The 20,214-nt window shown below is 64.0% G+C and overlaps 1 protein-coding gene across 1 annotated transcript in view; it reads left to right on the plus strand.

The window, feature by feature from the left end:
* Positions 1–18,011, plus strand: part of OSBPL5 (oxysterol binding protein like 5) — a 48,967-nt gene extending 30,956 nt beyond the window's left edge. The window contains exons 4-22 of the mRNA XM_032879746.1: positions 2,463–2,543; positions 2,807–2,908; positions 3,915–4,118; positions 4,660–4,744; positions 6,304–6,475; positions 6,707–6,902; positions 7,962–8,146; positions 8,735–8,816; positions 9,800–9,898; positions 10,220–10,316; positions 10,991–11,089; positions 13,009–13,106; positions 13,565–13,654; positions 13,753–13,889; positions 14,297–14,482; positions 14,674–14,800; positions 15,856–16,006; positions 16,531–16,633; positions 17,587–18,011. Of these exons, the coding sequence (XP_032735637.1) occupies positions 2,463–2,543; positions 2,807–2,908; positions 3,915–4,118; positions 4,660–4,744; positions 6,304–6,475; positions 6,707–6,902; positions 7,962–8,146; positions 8,735–8,816; positions 9,800–9,898; positions 10,220–10,316; positions 10,991–11,089; positions 13,009–13,106; positions 13,565–13,654; positions 13,753–13,889; positions 14,297–14,482; positions 14,674–14,800; positions 15,856–16,006; positions 16,531–16,633; positions 17,587–17,725 (2,433 nt within the window). The 3' untranslated portion in view covers positions 17,726–18,011. The remainder of the gene's footprint in view (positions 1–2,462; positions 2,544–2,806; positions 2,909–3,914; positions 4,119–4,659; positions 4,745–6,303; positions 6,476–6,706; positions 6,903–7,961; positions 8,147–8,734; positions 8,817–9,799; positions 9,899–10,219; positions 10,317–10,990; positions 11,090–13,008; positions 13,107–13,564; positions 13,655–13,752; positions 13,890–14,296; positions 14,483–14,673; positions 14,801–15,855; positions 16,007–16,530; positions 16,634–17,586) is intronic.
* The last annotated feature ends 2,203 nt before the right edge of the window (positions 18,012–20,214 follow it).

A 20,214-nucleotide genomic window follows, 5' to 3' on the forward strand; every position in this document is an offset into this window, starting at 1 on the left:
CCCCCGGCCCACGGCGTGTAGCCGTGCCCTGCTCCTGTGTAGGACCGAGTCTCCTCCCAGTATGGACGGCCCACACCGGGCTGGTCCCTCCGTCCACGGTGGGCATCTGGGCTGTCTTCGTTCTTCAGCTCCTGGGCCGTTGTAGGAGCCCCTAAGACCAGGATCGTGGGCCCGGGGGTTGCTCCTGGGTCACGTGGAATCCTCAAGCTTTCTGTGTTTAACTTTTCACAGAGCTGCCCCACTCCTCTGCACAGAGAGCATCTGCACCATTTTACAACCCCACCGGCAGGGAGGGAGGGCTCCCCGTTCTCACAGCCACACCACACTTGGATTTTCTGGGCTTTTCCTTAATCGCTGTTGGGGTGGTCCCAGCAGTGTGCGGTGGTCTCTCTGTGGTTCTGATTTGCATGTCCCTAGTGACCAGTGACCTGTGTGTGTGCTTCTCGACCATCATAGGCCTCTTTTGGAGAAATGTGTGTTCAGGTCCTCTGCCCATCTTTGAATTGTCGTTGTTGTTGGGTTGTAAGAGCTATTTACATATGCTGGACACCAGATCCTTGTCAGGTGTGTGATTGCAGTGCAGACGGTTTCTTGAAGTCACTTACAGGTTGCGCGTTTGTGGTCAGACTCTGGAGGTCCCAGCTCTGAGCTGCGTTTCTCCTGCGTTCTGCGCTGTGTTGTCACCGTGCTGTGTCACCGTGCTGTGCCTTGATGTGCAGCAATGTGCCGGTGGGCGTGGTAGGGCCCAGGAGGCCTGGGCTGGGTCCCAGGGTGGCCCTGAGGACTAGAGGAACTGCCGGGCAGGGCTGTGGTGGCTGGAGCCTGAGTGGCCTACCACACTCCCCACTGTCATGCCCGGGGTGTGCCGGGGTGTCACCGCCCCTGGCAGGATTGTAGAAGACAAATAGGACAGTCCGCCTGGCTGTCGTCACAAGAGGTACTAGGCTGGCCATGGGCAGGTGTACAACCTTGGGCTCAGGGGCCAGCAGGGCAGGCACAGCCATCCTCCCCCTCCTGGGGAGTGGCTAGGACGGGCCTGAGGGGGGAGCAGGGGCTTCCCGCAACAGGGAACAGCATTCCAGGCTGGGGGCACAGCCTGTGTGAGGGCGCTGGGGCGCTGTGTGCGAGAGGCCCAGCTCCCCAGGAGGACTCTGGGAGCACCTCTGTGGGTCAGCCCCAGCCCCCAGAGGCCTGTCACCGGCCAGCGGTGGGTATACACGTCGTCACTTCCACTTTAGCTCAAAGACGGCATCTAGAGCAGAGTCCCCGTGGCCCCCTGTCCCTCCTGCCATCAGTCCCAGCTCGGCCCCTTGTGAGCTGTGTGACCCCGGGCAGCGTCTGAGCCTCTCTGTGCCGTACCTCCTCATCTGCAGGACGTGGAGAATGAGACGGAGCCCCAGCTCTCGCAGCTCCAAGAGGCGTGGGTGGCCTGCGTCTCCTTCCCACCCCCAGTGCCCAAAGCTGCGCCTGGCACATGGCACCGTGGGGACGGCCGGCCTGCCTAAGGGTGCAGGTCCCAGCCCTGCAGCGTCCTGACCCACAGGGAGGTTCTTGCCCTCTCCGGGCCTCAGTTTCCCAGCCAGTCAAATGGGACAGTGACTGGGCCCATGGCTCCAGCGGGCCGGGGGCTCAGGGCCACGGGGCCTCCCTCCCTTGTGTGGGGGCTCAGGGCTGCGGTGGCGGGAACGCCCAGGGCACTCAGCCCAGAGAGCAGCACAGGGCAGGCCGAGAGGAGCGCAGGGCAGGCGCTTTCTGGAAAGGACCAAGAGCAAGTCTCTGAGGCTTCATGGTCCCGCGGGCTCTGTCTCAAGTGCTCATGCCGCCATCACAGAAAAAGCAGCCATGAATCATAGGATTTTCACGTCTCACAAAATAAGATTCTTTGACTTTCTTTACAACCACTTAAACATGGGAAAGTATTCCGACTCACAGGCTGAACCGAGACCGGTAGAGGGCGGGATTCAGGCCATGCTTCGATCTGCCCTGCCTCCCAGCTACGCTCACCACCCCTGGACCTCAGTTTCCCCTCTGTTAAAGGACCACGGCTCCTTCCAGCCCCAGACTCCTGATTGCTGCTCTCGGCCCACGGAGCACATCCAGCGGGCCCAGGAAGGCCAAGCCATCTCCTCGGTCCACTTGCCTCGCCGCAGCCGTGGGCCACTCTCAGGGCACCAGGGACGAGAGTCCCCACTGCACTGTGACCCCCCGCCCAGAGGTGGGGCCCATGGCCAGTGATGGGGTGGATGCTTCCCGGGCACCTCAGAGCTCCTGCCCATATGCTGTCCTTGGCTACCCCGAGTCCTCCGTCTCTGTACCCCCACCCCCGGCACTGCTGCGGGGTGAGGGACAGGAGCAGCTTTCTCTGACCACAGGCCCACCTGGCCGTCGATCTGTCCCTCCTCTGCATACCCCAGTCCACGTGCTGATGCCCCTTCCGCCCCCCACCTGCGTCTCTCTTGCAGGCAGAGTACAGACTATACAATGGTTCTGACAAGGAATGTGTGTCCCCAACAGCCAAGGTCACCAAGAAAGAAGCTCTCAAGGTGGGCACGGGCCCGGGAAGGGGGACACAAGTGTGTCACATGCCAGAGGAATGGGCCAGCGAGGTCATCATGCCCCAGCCTGCCAAAGGGTGGGGCAGACCACGTCCTGGCCACCTCCCCGCCCCCACACTTCCTCTCCTCTCCTCTCCCTGCCCCTGTCCTCACTCTCCACCCCAGGCTGGATCGTAGAGGTGCTGGCGGGTGGGACGGGGGCCAGCCGGGCCCTTGTCCCTTGACGTTCCCACTGGGTGCCCGGGGTCCAGGCACAGAAGGAGAACTACCGGCAGGAGAAGAAACGAGCCACAAAGCAGCTGTTGAGCGCCCTGACGGACCCCAGCGTGGTCATCATGGCCGACAGCCTCAAGGTACGTGGGGCGGGCAGGTGTGTGGTCCGGGCCTGGCCACCTCCACGGTCACTCAGGAGCAGTTTGGCATGTTTGGGCCTGTGGTCTGTGTCAGGGTCCTGAGGCATCCCTGACCAAGGACTATGAGCCGGGGGCTTTAAGAAGGAAAGGCCTTCTCTCCCAGTTCTGGAGGCCAGCGCCTGAAATCAAGCTGCGGGCAGGGCCTCAGGCCTCCAGAGGCTCTATCGAGGCCCCTCCCTGCTCCTCCAGCTGCTGGGGGCTCCAGGCATCCCCGGGCTGCCGGACGCACCTCCGGGCCTCTGCCTCCGCGTGGCCCTGTGTGCCTGTGTCCAGATGCCACCCCCACTTCAGTGTGGCCTCGTCCCCACCTGCTCCAATCTGCAGACACCCCATATCCGGTTGAGCTGGGGGCCCCGGCCTGCAGATGGGGGTCCCAGGAGGCACACTGAGCCCGGGGCTGGGGCACAGGGGTGGGGAGGCTGCGTTCTGGCTCCTCGGGCTGGGGTCAGAGGCCCGCGTTCGGTCCTTACTGAGTCCCGGGGATGTATCTGCACGCTCCCGCAGTGGGGGAGAGCTGCCAAAACCTGGGGTTGCCTCAGAGGCCCAGAGGGACAGGCCTGTCTGCACCTGGTCATCTGCGAGGACCGGGGCCCCACATGGGCTCCTTCCCCCCCCACACACGAAATTATGAATGAAAAATGAGGTGTCAAAATGGGTATTTCTTTGGGATGAGTGTCGTGGCTTCCAGAGCTGGCAACAGTCGCTGGTGGCTGGCTGCTCGCAGGATCCCGGCAGGGCCTTGACCCTGGCCTTGGGCCTCCCCAGGAAGTCTGCTCCCGGCTGCCAGGCACGTCTGCAGACTGGCTGCCATCTGTGCGCTCCCGCTCCCACGCTCCTTCCACGGCCAGAACAGAGCTCGGCCGCCCCAGCGCCGCCCCCAACCCGCCCCGGCCGCCCCGGTGCCCCCGGGCTGTTGGCCTCCCCAACGGTGCGCCCCTCCCCACAGATCCGGGGGACCCTGAAGAGCTGGACCAGACTGTGGTGTGTGCTCAAGCCGGGGGCGCTGCTCATCTACAAGACGCCCAAGGTGGGCCAGTGGGTGGGCACCGTCCTGCTGCACTGCTGCGAGCTCATCGAGCGGCCCTCCAAGAAGGACGGCTTCTGCTTCAAGCTCTTCCACCCGCTGGACCAGTCCGTCTGGGCCGTGAAGGTACCGCGGGGGGCCCGGGGGCCAGGGCGCAGGCCCCAGGGGAGGAGTGGGGCCTCGGGGAACGACCCCTGGGAGGCAGGCACCGGGGGGCGGGGTTCCAGCTGGGCCCGTCACCACTCTGGTGTGGGGGCTGCGGGGTGGGTCTCTCATGCGAGCCGCTGCTCCCAGCCCAGGACTTGGGGTGTCCGGTTATCAGATGAAACCCAGAAACCCAGTTAGATTAGGATGTCGGACACACCGAATCGTTTCTGTTGGTGTAAGTGTGTCCCCAGTAGTGCACGGGCAATGCTTCTGCTCTTCTGCTCTGCTCTTTCTCTGAGATCTGAAGCGAAGTGGGCCGATTCCGGCCACCCTAGCACGGGCGCCCAGGGCTCAAGAGCCGAGCAGGGAGCCAGCGGCTCCTTCCTCTGCCGCTGGGTGCCTGACCCTGCCTGGCGGGTCTGTGGCCACATGTGTGTCGGTGTGGGTGTGCACACATCCACGTGTGTCCCCCAGTCCCTGGTTGTCCCACCCGGGTGACGCCGGGTCTCTGTCTCCCCAGGGCCCCAAGGGCGAGAGCGTGGGCTCCATCACGCAGCCCCTCCCCAGCAGCTATCTGATCTTCAGGGCCGCCTCTGAGTCGGACGGTGAGTCCCCACCTGCCCTGTGGGTCTGCCCAGTGACCCTGCGGGAGGAGGGCACCCCGGCCGGCTTGTAAAGCAGGTGTGCGGGGCTGCTGTTCAGGCCTTTCCACTGCCCCCGAGAAGGACAAGCCTGGGCTCGGGTCGGGCAGGCCTGCCACTCACTAGTACCTCCTGGGGCCTCAGTTTCCCGAAAGTAAAACAGGAACCGTAGGGCCCGGCTCCACGGGTGTTAGGAGAACCACATGACCTGATTTCAAGTCGCCAGGTCACAGTCCCTGCATGCCAGGCGCTTGCCGGGCACCCCTGAATCGGGAGGTTCTACCCACATGTGATGAAACGGGGCCCCAGCCACCTGCCAGCAAGGAGAGCCACAGCCTGCATGGGATCCCAAGTTCCCGGGACTCCCAGATGCCGCACACGCTGTTGGGGCGCCCTCCAGTGGCTGCTCCGGGTAACGTGGCTGCCCCCTTCCTGGCCCTCAGGGCCCAGAGCCCTGGGCTGGTGGCCGGCCACCCCCTGGTGGACAGACACCATGTCTGCGCTCCGGGAGGGACCCGTCATGCTCTCCCGGAGCCCACATTCTGAGGGGAGAGAAAAGCAGCTGTCAGACGAGGCCGATGGGGCTGCGGCATGAGCTGGGTCCCTGATGGGCTGGGACACCATGGGCAGGGAGGGAGGGAGGGCCCACAGCCCCTGCGGGTATGAGGGTGGGCTTCCCAGAGGACGAGAAGGGGGCCTCGGAACGGGCTTCAAAGGATGCGGAGAGTGCGGGGTGTCTAGTCCTTTGTGGCAGCTGCGGAGCTGGTGTCCTGCTGGGGCTGCTCCTCTCACCCTCCTCTGCCCCCACGATGTTCAGCCCAGGCTGGGCCTGCAGTGACATCCCGTGAGAACCAGGGCCACCAGCCCTGCAAACCCTTGGCTCCCTGGGACACAGGGGCACCTCAGTGGACACATGTCCCCACAGCTGCTAACACCCCGGGGGACACGGAGGTGGTGCTGGCTGAGCCCCCTGGCCGCCTCCACCAGGAAGGCAGCAGGGGTGGGGGGATTCGGTGGTCCTGCCTCCGGGTCCACTCACTGCACTCCTGGCCCACCCTCTGGAGCTGCCTTTCGGAGGCCCCGGCCAGCCCTCCCTCCAGGACGCTCCAGGCCCCTCCCCAGCCTACCACCCACCCTCCGGGCCTGCGTTCCAGGCCCATGGGAGCCCCCCGGCCCCTGATACCTGTGGCAGGCAGTCCTCCGGAGGGAGGGCCTCCTCCCCAACTCCGTGTGCAGAAGCGGCGGGTGTCTGGGTGGAATTTGGGCTCTGAGTCTTGCTAAGGTGCGACCTTGAGGGCGTGCTGGGAGCGTCCTGTGAAGGTCATCCCCCCAGGCAGGCGTCTCCCCCTGACCCGGACCTGCCAGCTGAGCCCCTGTCCTCCTCAACGTCTGCACCCCCCAGCACGCCCCCCCCACAGCCTCAGTACCTGTGCCCCAGGAGGATGGGGAAGGGACGGGGTGTCCCTGGCAGAGGAGGGGCCACCCCTGGGTGTGGAGTGGGCTCACCGCATGCCGCCCCACAGGCCGCTGCTGGCTGGACGCCCTGGAGCTGGCCCTGCGCTGTTCCAGCCTCCTGCGACTCAGCACGTGCAAGCAGGGCCGCGACGGGGAGCCTGGGTCCTCGCCAGATGCATCACCCGCCTCGCTCTGTGGGCTGCCCCCCTCGGCCGCCATCCACGACCAGGACCTATGCCCGTGAGCAGGGGCGCGGCGGGCAAGGGTTGGCCCCTCCCAGAAGCCCGGGTCTCCTGCCTGCTGGGGACCCCAGGACCCTGGCTGTTGCTGGGACTCCTACGTGGGGTCTCCTAATATGTGGGTGGGGCCAAGCACTGGGGAGTCTGGTCCCCCAAACCTCAGATCAGGGGCTGGGGGCACCCAGGCCGTGCCTCTGACCGGGGAGACCCATGGTGCGCTGTGCCCCTCCAGGCTGAACGGGTCCTCCCTGGAGAATGACGCTTTCTCGGACAAGTCGGAGCGAGAGAATGCGGAGGAGTCAGATAACGAGACGCAGGACCACAGCGGGAAGACCAACGAGAGCGGGAGCGCCCAGTCAGAGACCCTGGAGGGCCCCGTGCCGAGGGGCACCACGTACGTGGAGCAGGTCCACGAGGAGTTCGGGGAGGTGAGAGCCCGCCCCCCTGGGGAGGTGAGAGCCCGTCCCCCTGAGGAGGTGAGAGCCCGTCGCCCTGGGGAGGTGAGACCCCGTCCCCCTGGAGAACGGGGTGTCACCCTGCACCTCACCCGCCTCCCTGGATCGGGGCGGGGGGGTGCTTGCCGCGCCCCGGGGGCTGGGGGAGCAGATCAGGGAGCCACAACTCGGAGAGCGTGGGTGGGCCGTGAGGGCTCGGCTGAGGGTGCTGGGAAGACCACTGGGGCAGTTTAGGCGGGGGCCCCTGAGGTCCAGGCGAGGCCTTTAGAAGCCGAAGGGATAGAAGGAGAAGCCCTGGGCCCACTAGGCGAGAGCTGCTCCCGGGAGGCCTTGCTCCTGGATAGCCATGGAGAAGGGCCACCAGGAGCCTGGCAGCTGGGAGTAGGGACAGGCCCATGATGGGGGGTAGATGATGCTGGTGAAGGGCTCGAGGCAGAGAGTGGGCAGCCATGGGACCCTCCTGAGGCTGAGCACAGGCAGGCTCGGCTGAGCACGGATGAGGGGAGCCGGGGGGACCTGGTAGGAGACCCCAGGACAGGTGTGCAGGCACAGAGAGGCAAAGCAACTTGTCGAAGGCGGCCCAGCAGGGTCGTGACGGATCCTGATCCTCTCTGGGGGCAGCTGCCATCGGGCCATAAGCGGACAGCCCTGAGTTCACATCGCACCTTGGCCTCACGCCAGCTATGTGAGCCTGGGCAAGTCGCGTGTCCCCTCGGTAAGGCCAGGGCGACCACAGTGTGGGTCCCAGGGCCACTGCAGGGAGTCAGCATGGGGAGCAGGCGGGGCGCACAGGTAGCCTGGACGCTCCCTGCCTCCTGTGCCCAAATCCGGCTCCGGGCCTCTTCCAGGAGCCGGCCTGGGCCCACCCGTGCCCGTCTGGGCAGGGCTTGGACACTTGACAGAGAGGGCGGGGACAGGACAAGGCAGGACAGGCCGGCCAGGCCTCGGAAGGGCGCCTCCCGCAGCCAGAGCCTGCCGCACTCCCTGGGGCTGCATGGGGCCGGGACCCTATGGCAGCTCCTCTGCCAACAGCTGGGCCAGGCGTCCCAGGTGGAGACGGTGTCGGAGGAGAACAAGAGCCTGATGTGGGTCCTGCTGAGGCAGCTGCGGCCTGGCATGGACCTGTCCCGCGTGGTGCTGCCCACGTTCGTCCTGGAGCCCCGCTCCTTCCTCGACAAGCTCTCGGACTACTACTTCCACGCCGACCTGCTGTCCAGGTGAGCAGGCGGGGGTGCCCCACATGCCCTCAGACCCCAGACCCCCCCTCGGCATCCCCCCCCCACCGTGGATGTTTCCGGAGGGGCCCCCGCTGAGCTCCGCCCGCAGTCCCTTCCAGCTCCCCTCCAAGTGGGCCCGGTCTGCAAGAACAGTCCTGGGGGGCAGCAGTGTGTCCGGTCAGGGCCCCCCCCATCAGAGATGACTGTGGGGCAGTCCCCAGCACCTTCTAGCATCCTGAGTACCGGACCCTGGCCTCAGTGCCCTCAAGCTGCAGCTTACAGGCTGGAAAGGCTGGAGAGAGCCGGAGGCTCAGGAGCCCGTGCAAAGGAACTGGGGAGCGTGGGAGCTCCTGGAGACCTTCCTGGAGGCAGAGGCACCCTGCCAGGGCTGAGCCAGAAACATCCTGTCTGCCCCAGCCCTCTGGTTAGGTGGAGAACCTGGGTCTCTGTGGGAAGGCGGGAAACTCCCTGCTGCCCCGGGACTGGGCAGGACAGGAGGGGCCTGGGTGACCCACGGGTGGAGAGCGGGATGGAAAGCAGACAGGGAAGGGGGTGGCCCGGCATGAGAGGTTCTCCCGTCTCTCCCAGGGCTGCTCTGGAGGGGGACGCCTACAGGCGTATCAAGCTGGTGCTGCAGTGGTACCTGTCTGGGTTCTACAAGAAACCCAAGGTAAGAGGGGAGGCCCAGTGTGCTGTCCCCCCAGCCCCAATTTCCTGCCCCTCAGAGAGCCTGGGGCCACCCCGACCCCACACAGCCGGGAAGGACCCTGACGGTCCCCGCTGTGGCCCCCGGTCCTCAGAGATGGGGGCAGCGCCCTAACGTACCACCCAGGGACCCCCTAGCCAGGCCAGGCCTACCGGGGTGGTCCTGGTTCCCTGCAGGGCCTAAGCGGGACCTGCACACCTTGGAGAAGCGAGCACACACAGCAGTGCCAGGAAAGGGGCTCTCAACCCTGCACCTTGGGGAGCCCGCGGGACCTGTGGTTTTCGTGGTTTGTCTCATACTCATGGAAACCTTTTTGAGAACCCAAAATGCAGGTGCTGCTGAGCACAGGGTGTTGGGGGTAGGGGGAGGGAGTCACACACATAGCTGGAAGTGACATGTCTGGCAGGTGGCATGAGGGGCGGTCAGCTGCCTCCCACCAGATCAGGGGCTCTGAGCCCTGGAAGACGGGCTCTCCTGAGCGGGAGCTTGTCCCCGCCCTTGCAGTGGGGATGACCTTGGGCCATCTGGAGAGCAGGAAGGTGGTGAGCAGGGCAGAAGAGGAGGCGGGGACAGGAGCTGGGGTTTTATCAAACGGGCAGTAGAAGCCACGGGGGGCCTAGAACAGGTCAGGCACCCTTCCGTCCAAAGTCTGGGGACAGCACGCCCTGGGGAGGGTCTCAGGTCCTCCTGGGAGCCAAGAACTAGACAGGACATCTCAGAGGCTGCCCCCAGGATGTGAACTGAGGGCAATGCATGTTCTCCCCAGAGCACAAGTGGGGTGAGGCCCCCCGTGCTGGTGTCAGACCAGGCCCTCCCGTCCAGAGGGGTAGTGGGCCCTCCCCGTGGGCACCTGAGGTGTGGGCAGTGAGAAGCCCCCCACCTTGGCCCTCGGTCCACACCCCATCCCGCGTGGGTCCTCACAGGAGCTTTCCACTCGTTGCTTGCAGGGGATCAAGAAACCCTATAACCCCATCCTGGGAGAGACCTTCCGCTGCTGCTGGTTCCACCCCCAGACCAACAGCCACACCTTCTACATCGCGGAGCAGGCAAGCCCCCCCATCCCCAGCTGGACACTGGACTCCATGGTGGGCAGAGTCTGAGCCCTGCGTGCATTCTGGGGTTCCCCCAGGAGATGTAGGCCCAGCACTGTGACAGCAGAAGTGTTTCCTCGGGTGGGGAGTGGGGGGTGGCGGGTGGTGGGGAGCCTCCCGGTCCCCGGGGCACTGCAGGTTGCCACCTGGCCCACGACTCTGTATCTGCTCCCCTGGGCAGCAGGCGTGAGCGTGGGAGTGGCCCCACGCCACGGGGCAGGGGGAGCCAGGCTCTTCCCTCCCCCCGGCCATCCCAGAGCACCTCTCTGCTCGCAGGTGTCCCACCACCCGCCTGTGTCCGCCTTCCACGTCAGCAACCGGAGGGACGGTTTCTGCATCAGCGGTAGCATCACGGCCAAGTCCCGGTTTTACGGTGAGCGGAGGCTCCCCGGGCTCTGCCAGAGCCTGTGGGACATGGGGGGAGGGCTGGGCCCCCAAAGGCGGTGGCCGGCTTTATCTCCCTTCCCACCTCTCCGGGCCAGGAACTGCGTGGGCAGTGAGGTGCCCAGAACCTGGAGTCCAGATTCCTGAAGCCAGGCACAGCCCATAGGGCCCCCACTCCTGAGCCACGTGTCGGTTTTAGATCAGAATGAAGGAACATAAGCCGCGGCTGCTCAGTTGGCCCGGCGACGTCACGCGTGCTGGGTGGCCATGCGTGGCTGGTGGCCCCCGTGTCAGCACAGAGTGGAATAGTTCCATGGCCACAGAAGTTCCGTGGGGGCCTGTACCCCCTCTGGGGGTTGGTGACAGTCAAAGCAGGGGTTTGCATGCAGCCTCTACCCTGAGAAGCCCTCCCTGGGAGCCGGGCCATGAACGCCCTGGCGGGGGCAGTGAAAGCCCGGGCTTTTCCAGAATCTGAGATTCGGGGAGGTGCAGTGACCCACAGGTCAGGTAGAGAAGCCCAGCGGCCCCACGGTCATCCGACTGGAGGGACTGGGGACCCTTCGCACCTGCTAGAAGGGAGCTCAGACCGCGTGACTTAGGGGGTGGGTGCCGAGGTCCTGAGGGCCCGTGTCCACTCCCTGGTCACCCATCCCACCTTTGCAGGGAACTCGCTGTCGGCTCTGCTGGACGGCAAGGCCACGCTCACCTTCCTGAACCGGGCAGAGGACTACACGCTTACTATGCCCTATGCCCACTGCAAAGGTGAGAGGCTTCACGGCCCCCCAGGGAGGGCAGAGCCCCGGCAGGTGCCGTCAGCGGGGGACGCGCCGGTCTTCCATGTTTGTTGACGGTTTACCCTACGCTCTTCTGTGACTTTCTAGCCTGGAAGGGAAGTTCCCCGGCAGGTTGTCTAACAAAATGTTTTCAGCCTGAACCGCAGGCTTCCTGTCACAGACCGCAAGCCAGATCTGCTTCTTAAGAGGGCTTTTGTCATTGTTTCTAGAACTTTCCAATAAAAGAAACACAAACATCTTTTTTTTTTTTTAAGATTAAAATGGATCCTGAGTTTATAGGTTTCCAATCCGTATCCAAGACAGCAGGTGTCTGGTAGACCACGGCCTGACAGCAGAACCGGCTCCCCGCCACCCCTTACTTTCCCCTCCCCCGCCCCCGAGGGAAAGCCTCTTTGTAAACAGGCCACGGTGGGTTGTGGTTACTCTCCCTAACCGGCTTCACAGAGGGGCGCTAACCGGCTCTCCGCCCAAGAGGGCCAAGGCTGGAAACAGCCTGCCGCTTCCTTTTGGGTTTGTCCCAAGCAAACTTGGGTTTGTAAAAAGAAAAAAAAAAAACAAACCTCTGAGGTTTGTAAAACGTCAGCAGGAGGTTCCTCTCCAGGGTCACGCGCTTCCCTTTTGTTTCGGTTTCCTTTTGCTCCCCAGCGCACTCGAGATTTCACTGTGTAGAGAACTACGGAAGTACAGTTCTTTACCGCGGTCCAAAGTTCGAAACTCCACCGGCAGGTGTAGGCAGAGAAGGTGGCGTGTCTCCCCACCTGGAGCATCGGGCGCACCACCCCCCTGCCCGAAGCTGCCTCTTCCGCCGGGTGCAGGCGACCTGGACGGCTCACCTCCTGTGCGCGGGCAGAATTCGGGGGCATTCCCAGCCCTTCTGCTCTTTCCCTTGGCTTGCCTTTTTTTCCTTCCCGTTTTATCGCACATCCCCAACTGCTTAGAAGACACGTAGCTCTTCTCTTCAGTTCGATTTAAGTCCTCCACGTGGGAAGAAACAGAAGAGCCATTCTGTTGTTTGTTTGTTTTTAAAGATTTCATTTATTATTTGACAGAGAGAGACACAGCGAGAGAGGGAACACAAGCAGGGGGCGTGGGAGACGGAGAAGGAGGCTTCCCGCGGAGCAGGGAGCCCGATGCGGGGATTGATCAAGTACCCTGGGATCGTGACTCGAGCCGAAGGCAGACGCTTAATGACTGAGCCACCCAGGCACCCCAGAAGAGCCATTCTTTCCTTCATTAATTATTATGTACTGGGGACGCCTGCGTGGCTCAGTCTGTTAAGTGTCTACCTTCGGCTCAGGTCATGATCCCAGGGTTCTGGGATTGAGCCCTGCATAGGGCTCCTTGGTCAACAGGGAGCCTGCTTCTCCCTCTCCCTCTCTCTCTGCCTGCTGCTCCCCCTACTTGTGTACTTTCTCTATATATATCAAATAATCTTTAGAATACATAAACATGATGTATGTACTAGTTTCAACAAACACACCGGGCCAGTCCTGGATGCAGCACTGAGTGGGGAAGACGGATGAGCCCACCTTGGGGCCCAAACTACAGAGCAAATGACAGATGGTGATCAGCGTCTCACGGGGGCAGTGGGGCACCTGGGAGCCTGAGAGCTTGGGAAGGGGACCTGGATAAAGGAACCCGCCAAGGGCAGTACATTCCCTGGACAGAGCAACTCTCAAAAGCAGAGGCCCTGGGGGCAGAGGGTCACTGAGAAGCCAGGCATGGCCCTGGGTTCAGCCTCCCGCCCCCACCAGCTCCTCTCCATCTCAGAGGCTCTGCCTCCGGGAGCTCCTGTCCTCTCCCCCAGGGTCCAACGCCGGCCTCCTTGGGGTCAGCGTTGCTGGGTGGGGACACGGTGCAGGGACTGAGCAGGCGCCTGTGTTTCAGGAATCCTGTACGGTGCCATGACCATGGAACTGGGCGGCAGGGTGACCATCGAGTGTGAGAAGACCAACTTCCAAGCTGAGCTGGAATTCAAGCTCAAGGTAGCGCTGGCCGCAGTACCCTCGGCCACCGGAGGGCCTCAAGGGGAGGGGGCTCAGACCAGGGAGGAGCCCCCTCCACACCCAGGGGTGGCTTCCGGAGCAGGTGCACTCAGGAGGGGGCAGCTCCTGGCATCTCCATAGCATAGGCAGGACCCAGAGAGAGGAAGGGGCTCCCGCAGGCCCCCGAGCAGAGCCAGGACAGGCCCAGACCCCTTCCCCGCCGTGGGGCGCACAGGCCCCATAGGCCCCCTGCCTCCTTGAGCTCAAGCAGAGGCATCGCGCGAGTGTGGCGGCCTCCAGCTTTGGGTCCCATCCTAGCCGGGCTCCCGCATCCCGGGAGGTGAGAGCCGGCGCCCTCGTGAGGGAGGGGCCTCCTCCTGCCCAGCTCACTGAAGGGCACCAGGGGCCTGGGGAGGCCGCCAGCCCCTCACCAGCCTGGTCTCGGGGTGTCCCCACAGCCTTTCTTTGGGGGCAGCACCAGCATCAACCAGATCTCGGGGAAGATCACGTCAGGAGAGGAGGTCCTGGCGCATCTCACCGGACACTGGGTAAGAGGCCGCCATCCGGGGCAGGCACGGGCGGGCCCGCAGGCACGGGAGCAGCCGGGGGCCTGCACCTCTGACCCTGCCTGGGGCGTCTGGGGCAGGACCGAGAAGTGTTCATCAAAGAGGAGGGCCGGGGAAGCGTGGAGCTCTTCTGGAACCCGAGCAGGGAGGTCCGGGGGCAGAGGCTGAGGAGGCGCACTGTGCTGCCGGCGGAGCAGACGGAGCTGGAGTCCGAGAGGTGAGGCCCGCTGGCACCGAGGGGCCCCCGGACCCAGGCCTGGCATGGCTGGGCAGAGTTGCCGTGCGGACAGCGTGGGCCCCGGATGTCCCTGGCAGGGAGGGGACGCCCCGTGACAAACGACATGTCCTGCTGGGGCAGCTATAGGAAGAGTGAGACCTGGGGACGGCAGATGCCCAGCGGCTCCCTAGAGTAGCCTGCCAGCAGGAGCTACAAGCTCAGGGTTGGGGAGAAGCACCTCATGGCAAATCTCCAGCACTCTAAGAATCCCCCGGGCTCCCCAAGAGATGCTGAGCTCCCTGTCCATGGAGGCAAGCAAGTGGAGGTTGCTCTCCGAGCCTCCACTCCAGGGCCAGAGTGGTAGGACTGTCCAGGTCGCCCACTCAGAGCGCATGCCCCGCTCCTAGGCTCTGGCAGCACGTCACCAGAGCCATCGGCGAGGGCGACCAGCATAGGGCCACACAGGAGAAGTTTTCACTGGAGGAGACACAGCGGCAGCGCGCCCGTGAGCGCCAGCAGAACCTTGTGCCCTGGAAGCCACAGCTGTTCCGGCTGGACCCCGCCACCCAGGAGTGGCGCTACCAGCATGAGGAGTGAGTGCGGCCCGGGGTGGGCAGACCAGCCCCACGGGGGCTCCTGCTGCCCTGAAGGGGCGGGTGATGGAGGAGGAGGGGATCCTGTGGGGACCCCGGCCGCTACTGAGAAACTGAGGCAGGGCCGAGTTGGGGCCCCCTGTCCCCGAGGGCCACTGCCCCTGCCAACGGACACCCTCTGGACCCTCTAGCCGTAGCCCCTGGGACCCTCTGAAGGATGTCGCCCAGTTTGAGCAAGACGGGGTCTTGCACACCGTGCGACGGGAGACCATGGCCCACCAGACCACCTTCCTGGGCAGCCCAGGGCCCAGGCACCAGGTCAGCTCCCCCAGGGTCCCTGCCAGGGCTCAACCTCAGCGGCAGGAGGGGACTGTCGGGGTGTAGATTTGGCTGCCTACCCCACCGACCTCTTACCTGCCTGCCGCTCCCCCTTTGGTCCCCTGACCAGCCCGATGCACTTACCCCTCCCAGCAGGGGTTCTTCTGACCGCCCCGAGGTGCCCGGATTTGCAGGAGGCTGTGTGCACGGGGTACCCGGTGTACGGGACGCTGTGCAGGGGTGCCCTGGCTTCTAGAGCCCTGCACCTGCCCCCCGGAGCTTCTATCTGTGATGATCACAGCACCCTCGCCAGTCTACAGAGGAGGAAACTGAGGCTCAGGGCAGCCTGGGGGTTGCTCAGGCAGGCGGAGGAGGAGTCCACATTCGCAGGGATGCTGAGGGGGGCAGGGAGGGCAGGTGGGGAGGCCCCAGGAGCCCTGCAGGGGGTCTCCTGGGACAAACACCAGGTGCAGCTTGTGCGGAAGCCTAGAGCGTCCTCCATGGTGCCACATGGACAGAAACCACTGTGTGATAGCCCCCACCACATGCTGCGGGTTCTCTGTGCCCGCAGCTGCCTCCCCTGCACACAGCGGTAGGCCAGCGATCACAGGGGCAGAATGGGCACGGACCTTCTGGCTCGATGGCCCCAATTTGCCAGCAAGCAAGGGTCACAGTATCTCACCACCCTTGTGTCCCAGCCCCTCCCCTTCCCCGCCTGCTGTAGCCCCTCAAACCGGGCGGCCCCACCCCTCCACGGGCACCGACCTGGATGCACCCCGAGTCCCCCTCATCTTCTTCAGCCAACCACCCCTCGGCCTCTCCTGTGCTCTGGGCAGTTAGCGGCGGTCAGCCAATCCTGCAAGTCCCGCTGGAGAGGCCCCTGCAGGATTCGGGGAGGCCTGGCTGCCAGCTCCCCCGGTGGGACAGGACCAGCCATCACAGCCACATCTTCTAGAGCAGTCCCGTCCCCGAGGCCGGCACATCCCTGTCCCTGCGGGCACAGCTGTGGTGGACCTGGGTGTGCCCTCAGCTGCAGTGCCTCCATCTCTCTCCAGGGGCCTGGCCCAGACCGGCAGCTCCGCAAGGCCAGCGACCAGCCCTCTGGCCACAGCCAGGTCACCGAAAGCAGCTCCACACCCGAGTCCTGCCCGGAGCTCTCCGATGAGGAGGAGGAGGAGGAAGAGGAGGACGGTGACTTCATTCCCGGTGAGCCCTCCCAGGCCGGCTACTCGGCAGGGTGGGAGGGGTCAGAGAAGCACCTCCCCTGGGCGGGCATATGGTGTGCCTTGACCGTCCTCCCAGGGTCCTCCAGCAGGCCTCCCCGAGCCCAGGGGCATGGAGGACAGCAGTCCCCAGCCCTGCACTCAGATTGGCTGGCAGGGGCAGTGCAAGGGGCAGGGATGGACAATGTCCGTCTGCGTGTGGCCGTCTGATGCTGCTTGCTCCTCCCCGACTCCATGCCCGTCTCTGCAGTGCGTGAGCTGCTCCCTGCCGTTTCTGTCCCCCAGGGCTTATTAGAGGCCAGCTGAGCTTGGGGTCCCCTCTATGCCTGCCCCTCAACTCCCCGTGTCGTTAGTTTCACCTGAAGGCTCTCAAGAGGTGGGGTGGGGGCCCCAGCCGGGCACGACCCCGGGACCCTGTATGCAGCTCCCCGGACACGCCCACTCGTCTTTGATTCTCCCTCCATCCCCTGCCCCCTGGGTCCGGTGACGGGTGGCTGGACACTGCAGGCAGCGAGAGCCCGTGCCCGCGGTGCGGGAAGGAAGCGCGGCGACTGCAGGCACTGCACGAGGCCATCGTGTCCATCCGGGAGGCCCAGCAGGAGCTGCACAGGTAAGCCCCGCTCCCGGGGACACAGCCAGGGCACCACCGAGGCCAGGGATACCATACATCTGGACTGTCACTCAGAGCTAGGACTCTGGGGGTTGGCAGAGGGTCTGGTGGATGGAGGACAGGAAGAAGGTGGCCAGCTCTGCCCTGAGCAGGCCCTGGGGGTGGGGGTGGGAGGTGCCACGCTGTAGGGAATCCTGCTGGAACAGGACCAGCCAATGAGTTCTGGGCAAGAAAACAGCGGCTGGAGGCCCAGGAGTCCAGGGGTGGGCTGGAGGAGCCGCGGTGAGTCAGGGAGTCAGCCCCCGGCGCCATAGAAGACACCGGCCGTGAGGCAGGGAGCCACGGGAAAAGCCAGCCTTTCTGCACACACGGTGCCGCCCGAGTCCAGGGTGAGGACATGAGTGTCCCAGGTGGCTGTGACACCGTCCATAGATGGGGGATCTCACGATAAATGTTCACGGTCCCCCAGTCCCAGAGACCGACACTGGAGATGTAGGCGGGGGCAGGGCCAGATTCTCCAGAGGCCTCTGTCCTCGTGTGCGGAGGGCCGTGCTCTCCCTGTGTCCTCACGGGGTCATCCCTGCGTGTGTGTCTGTGTCCTGATCCCCTCTTCTCATAAGGACCCTGGCCATGCTGGATTAGGGCCCACTCTGGTGACCTCAATTTAATTGAATTGCTTCTTGAAAGACCCCATCTCCAAATAAGTCACATCTGGGGTCCTGATGGCTGGGACTCCAGTGTGGGACTTTTGGGGCATGGTGACCCAGCTCAGCCCATCACAGCACGAGTGGAAGAGAGGCTGTGATGAGAGTCCCAGCTTTTCCAGCTGTGACTCCCTTTACCTGGAATCTGGGCCCGGGGGCCCCAGTGTAATGGGCTGTCCACTGAAGGCAGGGATGCCCGCCCTGCGTGGGCCCGCCCTGGCTCAGCAGCCTTCCTCCCTGTCCTTGCAGGCACCTCTCAGCCATGCTGAGCTCCACAGGGAGGGCCAGGCAGGTGCCCGCCCCAGGCCTCCTGCAGAGCCCCCGCTCCTGGTTCCTGCTCTGCGTCTTCCTGGCCTGTCAGCTGCTCATTAATTACATCCTCAAATAAGAGCCCTTTGGGGGCAGTGTGGGCGTGGCCTGCAGAACTCGGCCAGCCCCCTCCTCCCTTCCAGGCACCTAGCACTTTCAGCCAGCCCGGGAGAGGCAGAGAGAGCCGTCAAGCGTGGCCCCGGCGGACAGAGAGGCCCACGGGGGCTGGAGGACAGCAGGAGGCACCTGGAGGGTCACACCGGTCCTCCAGAGGAGCCGCTGACCTTGCTGGTGGGACCCTCCACCCAATGCCAGCCTTAACGCTAAAGCCAAATGCAGCTTTCATCTTGCCTCTTGCCCCCTGGTCAACACGCCTGCTCAATCCTGGTCCAACATCCACATGCCCCGCCGGAGTGACGGAGCCGGGCATGGACAGACTGCCCAGGCTTTGCACGGTCACTCCCCAGCAGGGATGAGCTGGGGAGCTTTGGCGGGACAAGCCTGGAGTCCCAGAGGTTCCCACGCCTCCTCCGTCCGGATGCAGAGGGCCGTCCTTCCTGAGAGCCTGCCTGCGCTGCCCAAGGCGTGCTCAGAGGGGCCTCCCGGGGACTCCTAGGCAGACTGGAGCTACTCCGGAGACAGCACTGGGATTTTACTCTGCTTCTGTGCAGAGTGGACAGGACCCCCACGATGCACACCCGTGGAGCCCACCCCGCCTCGCACAGCCTGGGCATGAGCCGGCACGGTGTGCGTGTGTGGGCAGGCGTGCACAGGCCACGGCCTCTCAGGCCCCAGCATTCCCTGGGGCAGGGAAGCCCAGGTTGGCCACTTGGCTGGGACTGATGCACGGTCTTCCTGTTTTACACTTTTTTAATAAATGCAATTGCAATATTTTAGGCAGGCTGCAAGCAGCGTCTGGCGTCTCGCCTGTTTCTGTGTCGAGTGCCACTGTGTGTGTGCGCAAGCGTGTGTGCCCGTGAGCATCTGTGAGCCTACGTGTAGTCACACTGAGCCTTAAACTATGTGGGGGAGGTGCCATCAGGACCCACCGTCCCATTCTCCAGAGTTTATATCCATGTTCTTGTTCCCTGCCTGCACTCCAGGCCCGGAAATAAACAGGCACACACACTGTGTTGTCTTCCTGGGGGACTTCCGGAAATGTGGGGGGTGTTCCCATGGACAGAAGCCATGCCAGCGGATCCTGAGGCCCCGAGGATGGGGAGGAAGGATCCAGGGAAGGATGGGGGGCAGCGTGCGGGCACCCTCCCTCAGGCCCCCGGGGCTCCAGGACAGGGTGGGGCTCGGGCTGGGGAGAGGGAGGGGCAGGTGGGTGAGCCTCTCTAGGCCCTGTGGCTGCCTTGGTCAGAGGGGACCCCAGGAACTGGATCGCTCCCCGAGGGCGGTGCCCCCAGACTGGCTTTGGATCCCCGCGTAGAGGTCACCCACTGCTGAGGTCGGGTGCCCCAGAGGTCATAGTTTTCCGCGACTCCTTACCAGGGCTGGCCGCTTCAGAGAGGAAGCCCGTGGCCACCTCCTCTTCCGACCCCCCCATGTGTGGCCTGACTCATAAGCTCCGCCGCCACACCCCACGGCAGCCTCAGAATTCCTTCCAGAGTTGGCCTGTGGCCTTGGTGTGCTGACGTTGCGCTAAACCAACCAGGGAAAGGTGGACGGGTGGACGTGACTGGTCCAACCCAGATGGGTGGTTACAAGGGCGTCACGTGGCCCTTGGAAACAGCACAAAGCTGGGCATGGTATCTGGGTCCCTTGGGTTAACCTGGGCGTGTAGACACTGCTGTGATACTCTCGGGTGACGGGGGTCGGAGCTGTGCCTCCCATCCACCACGCAGTCCTGCTCTTGCCTTGATCCAGCCGTTTCTCGTCACCTTAAACCCTCTCTACGGTTCTTCAAACCCAAGGTACAGTCAGCTGGTTTCTGACTAAGATTTGTCAAAAAGTGCCAAAACCAAGAAAACCCAGAGCCGTGTGCTAGATGATAAGGCTGAACTTAAAGCACTTTCTGTTTGCGGTTTGTCTCCCCCCCCCCCGCCTCAGAGATTGAGGAAATGGTTTTAAATCTGGAGTCTGTTGGACGCCAAATTCAAGGTGAGCAGGAACAAGGCGGTCGGCCCCAGCTCGGGATCCTCGGGCGGCGGTCGGCAGAGCAGAAACCGTGGTGGTCTGGGGACACCCACCCTCCCCCGGGCTGCACCATGAGGTGGGGCGCCTGCGGGACTCCATAAGAATCTGGGGTTTGCTCCTTTACCTGCTTCTACCTTTGCTGGGACCTGACACACACACACACACCCACTTTACACGTGCCTCATAGTGCACATAGGGTCTGTCATCCCTGGAAGGACAGGCAGCCCCCAACTTCTCGAGAGGCTTCCAGCACAACGGGCAACGAGTAAGGAAGGACTGGGTGAGAGGGACGGGGGAGCCATCGCAGGCGCATTGCAGACCACCAGCCCTGCACGCTCCACACCAAGGCCCCTGAGCCCCAGGCAAAGGCTGTTTTATGAAGGACCGCTGGGCCCGTGTTCTGGTTCTCAGCAAAGAAGAGACTCT

Source organism: Lontra canadensis, unplaced genomic scaffold (genome assembly GCF_010015895.1).
Source record: "Lontra canadensis isolate GAN:19392208 unplaced genomic scaffold, GSC_riverotter_1.0 scaffold66, whole genome shotgun sequence".
NCBI lineage: Eukaryota > Metazoa > Chordata > Mammalia > Carnivora > Mustelidae > Lontra > Lontra canadensis.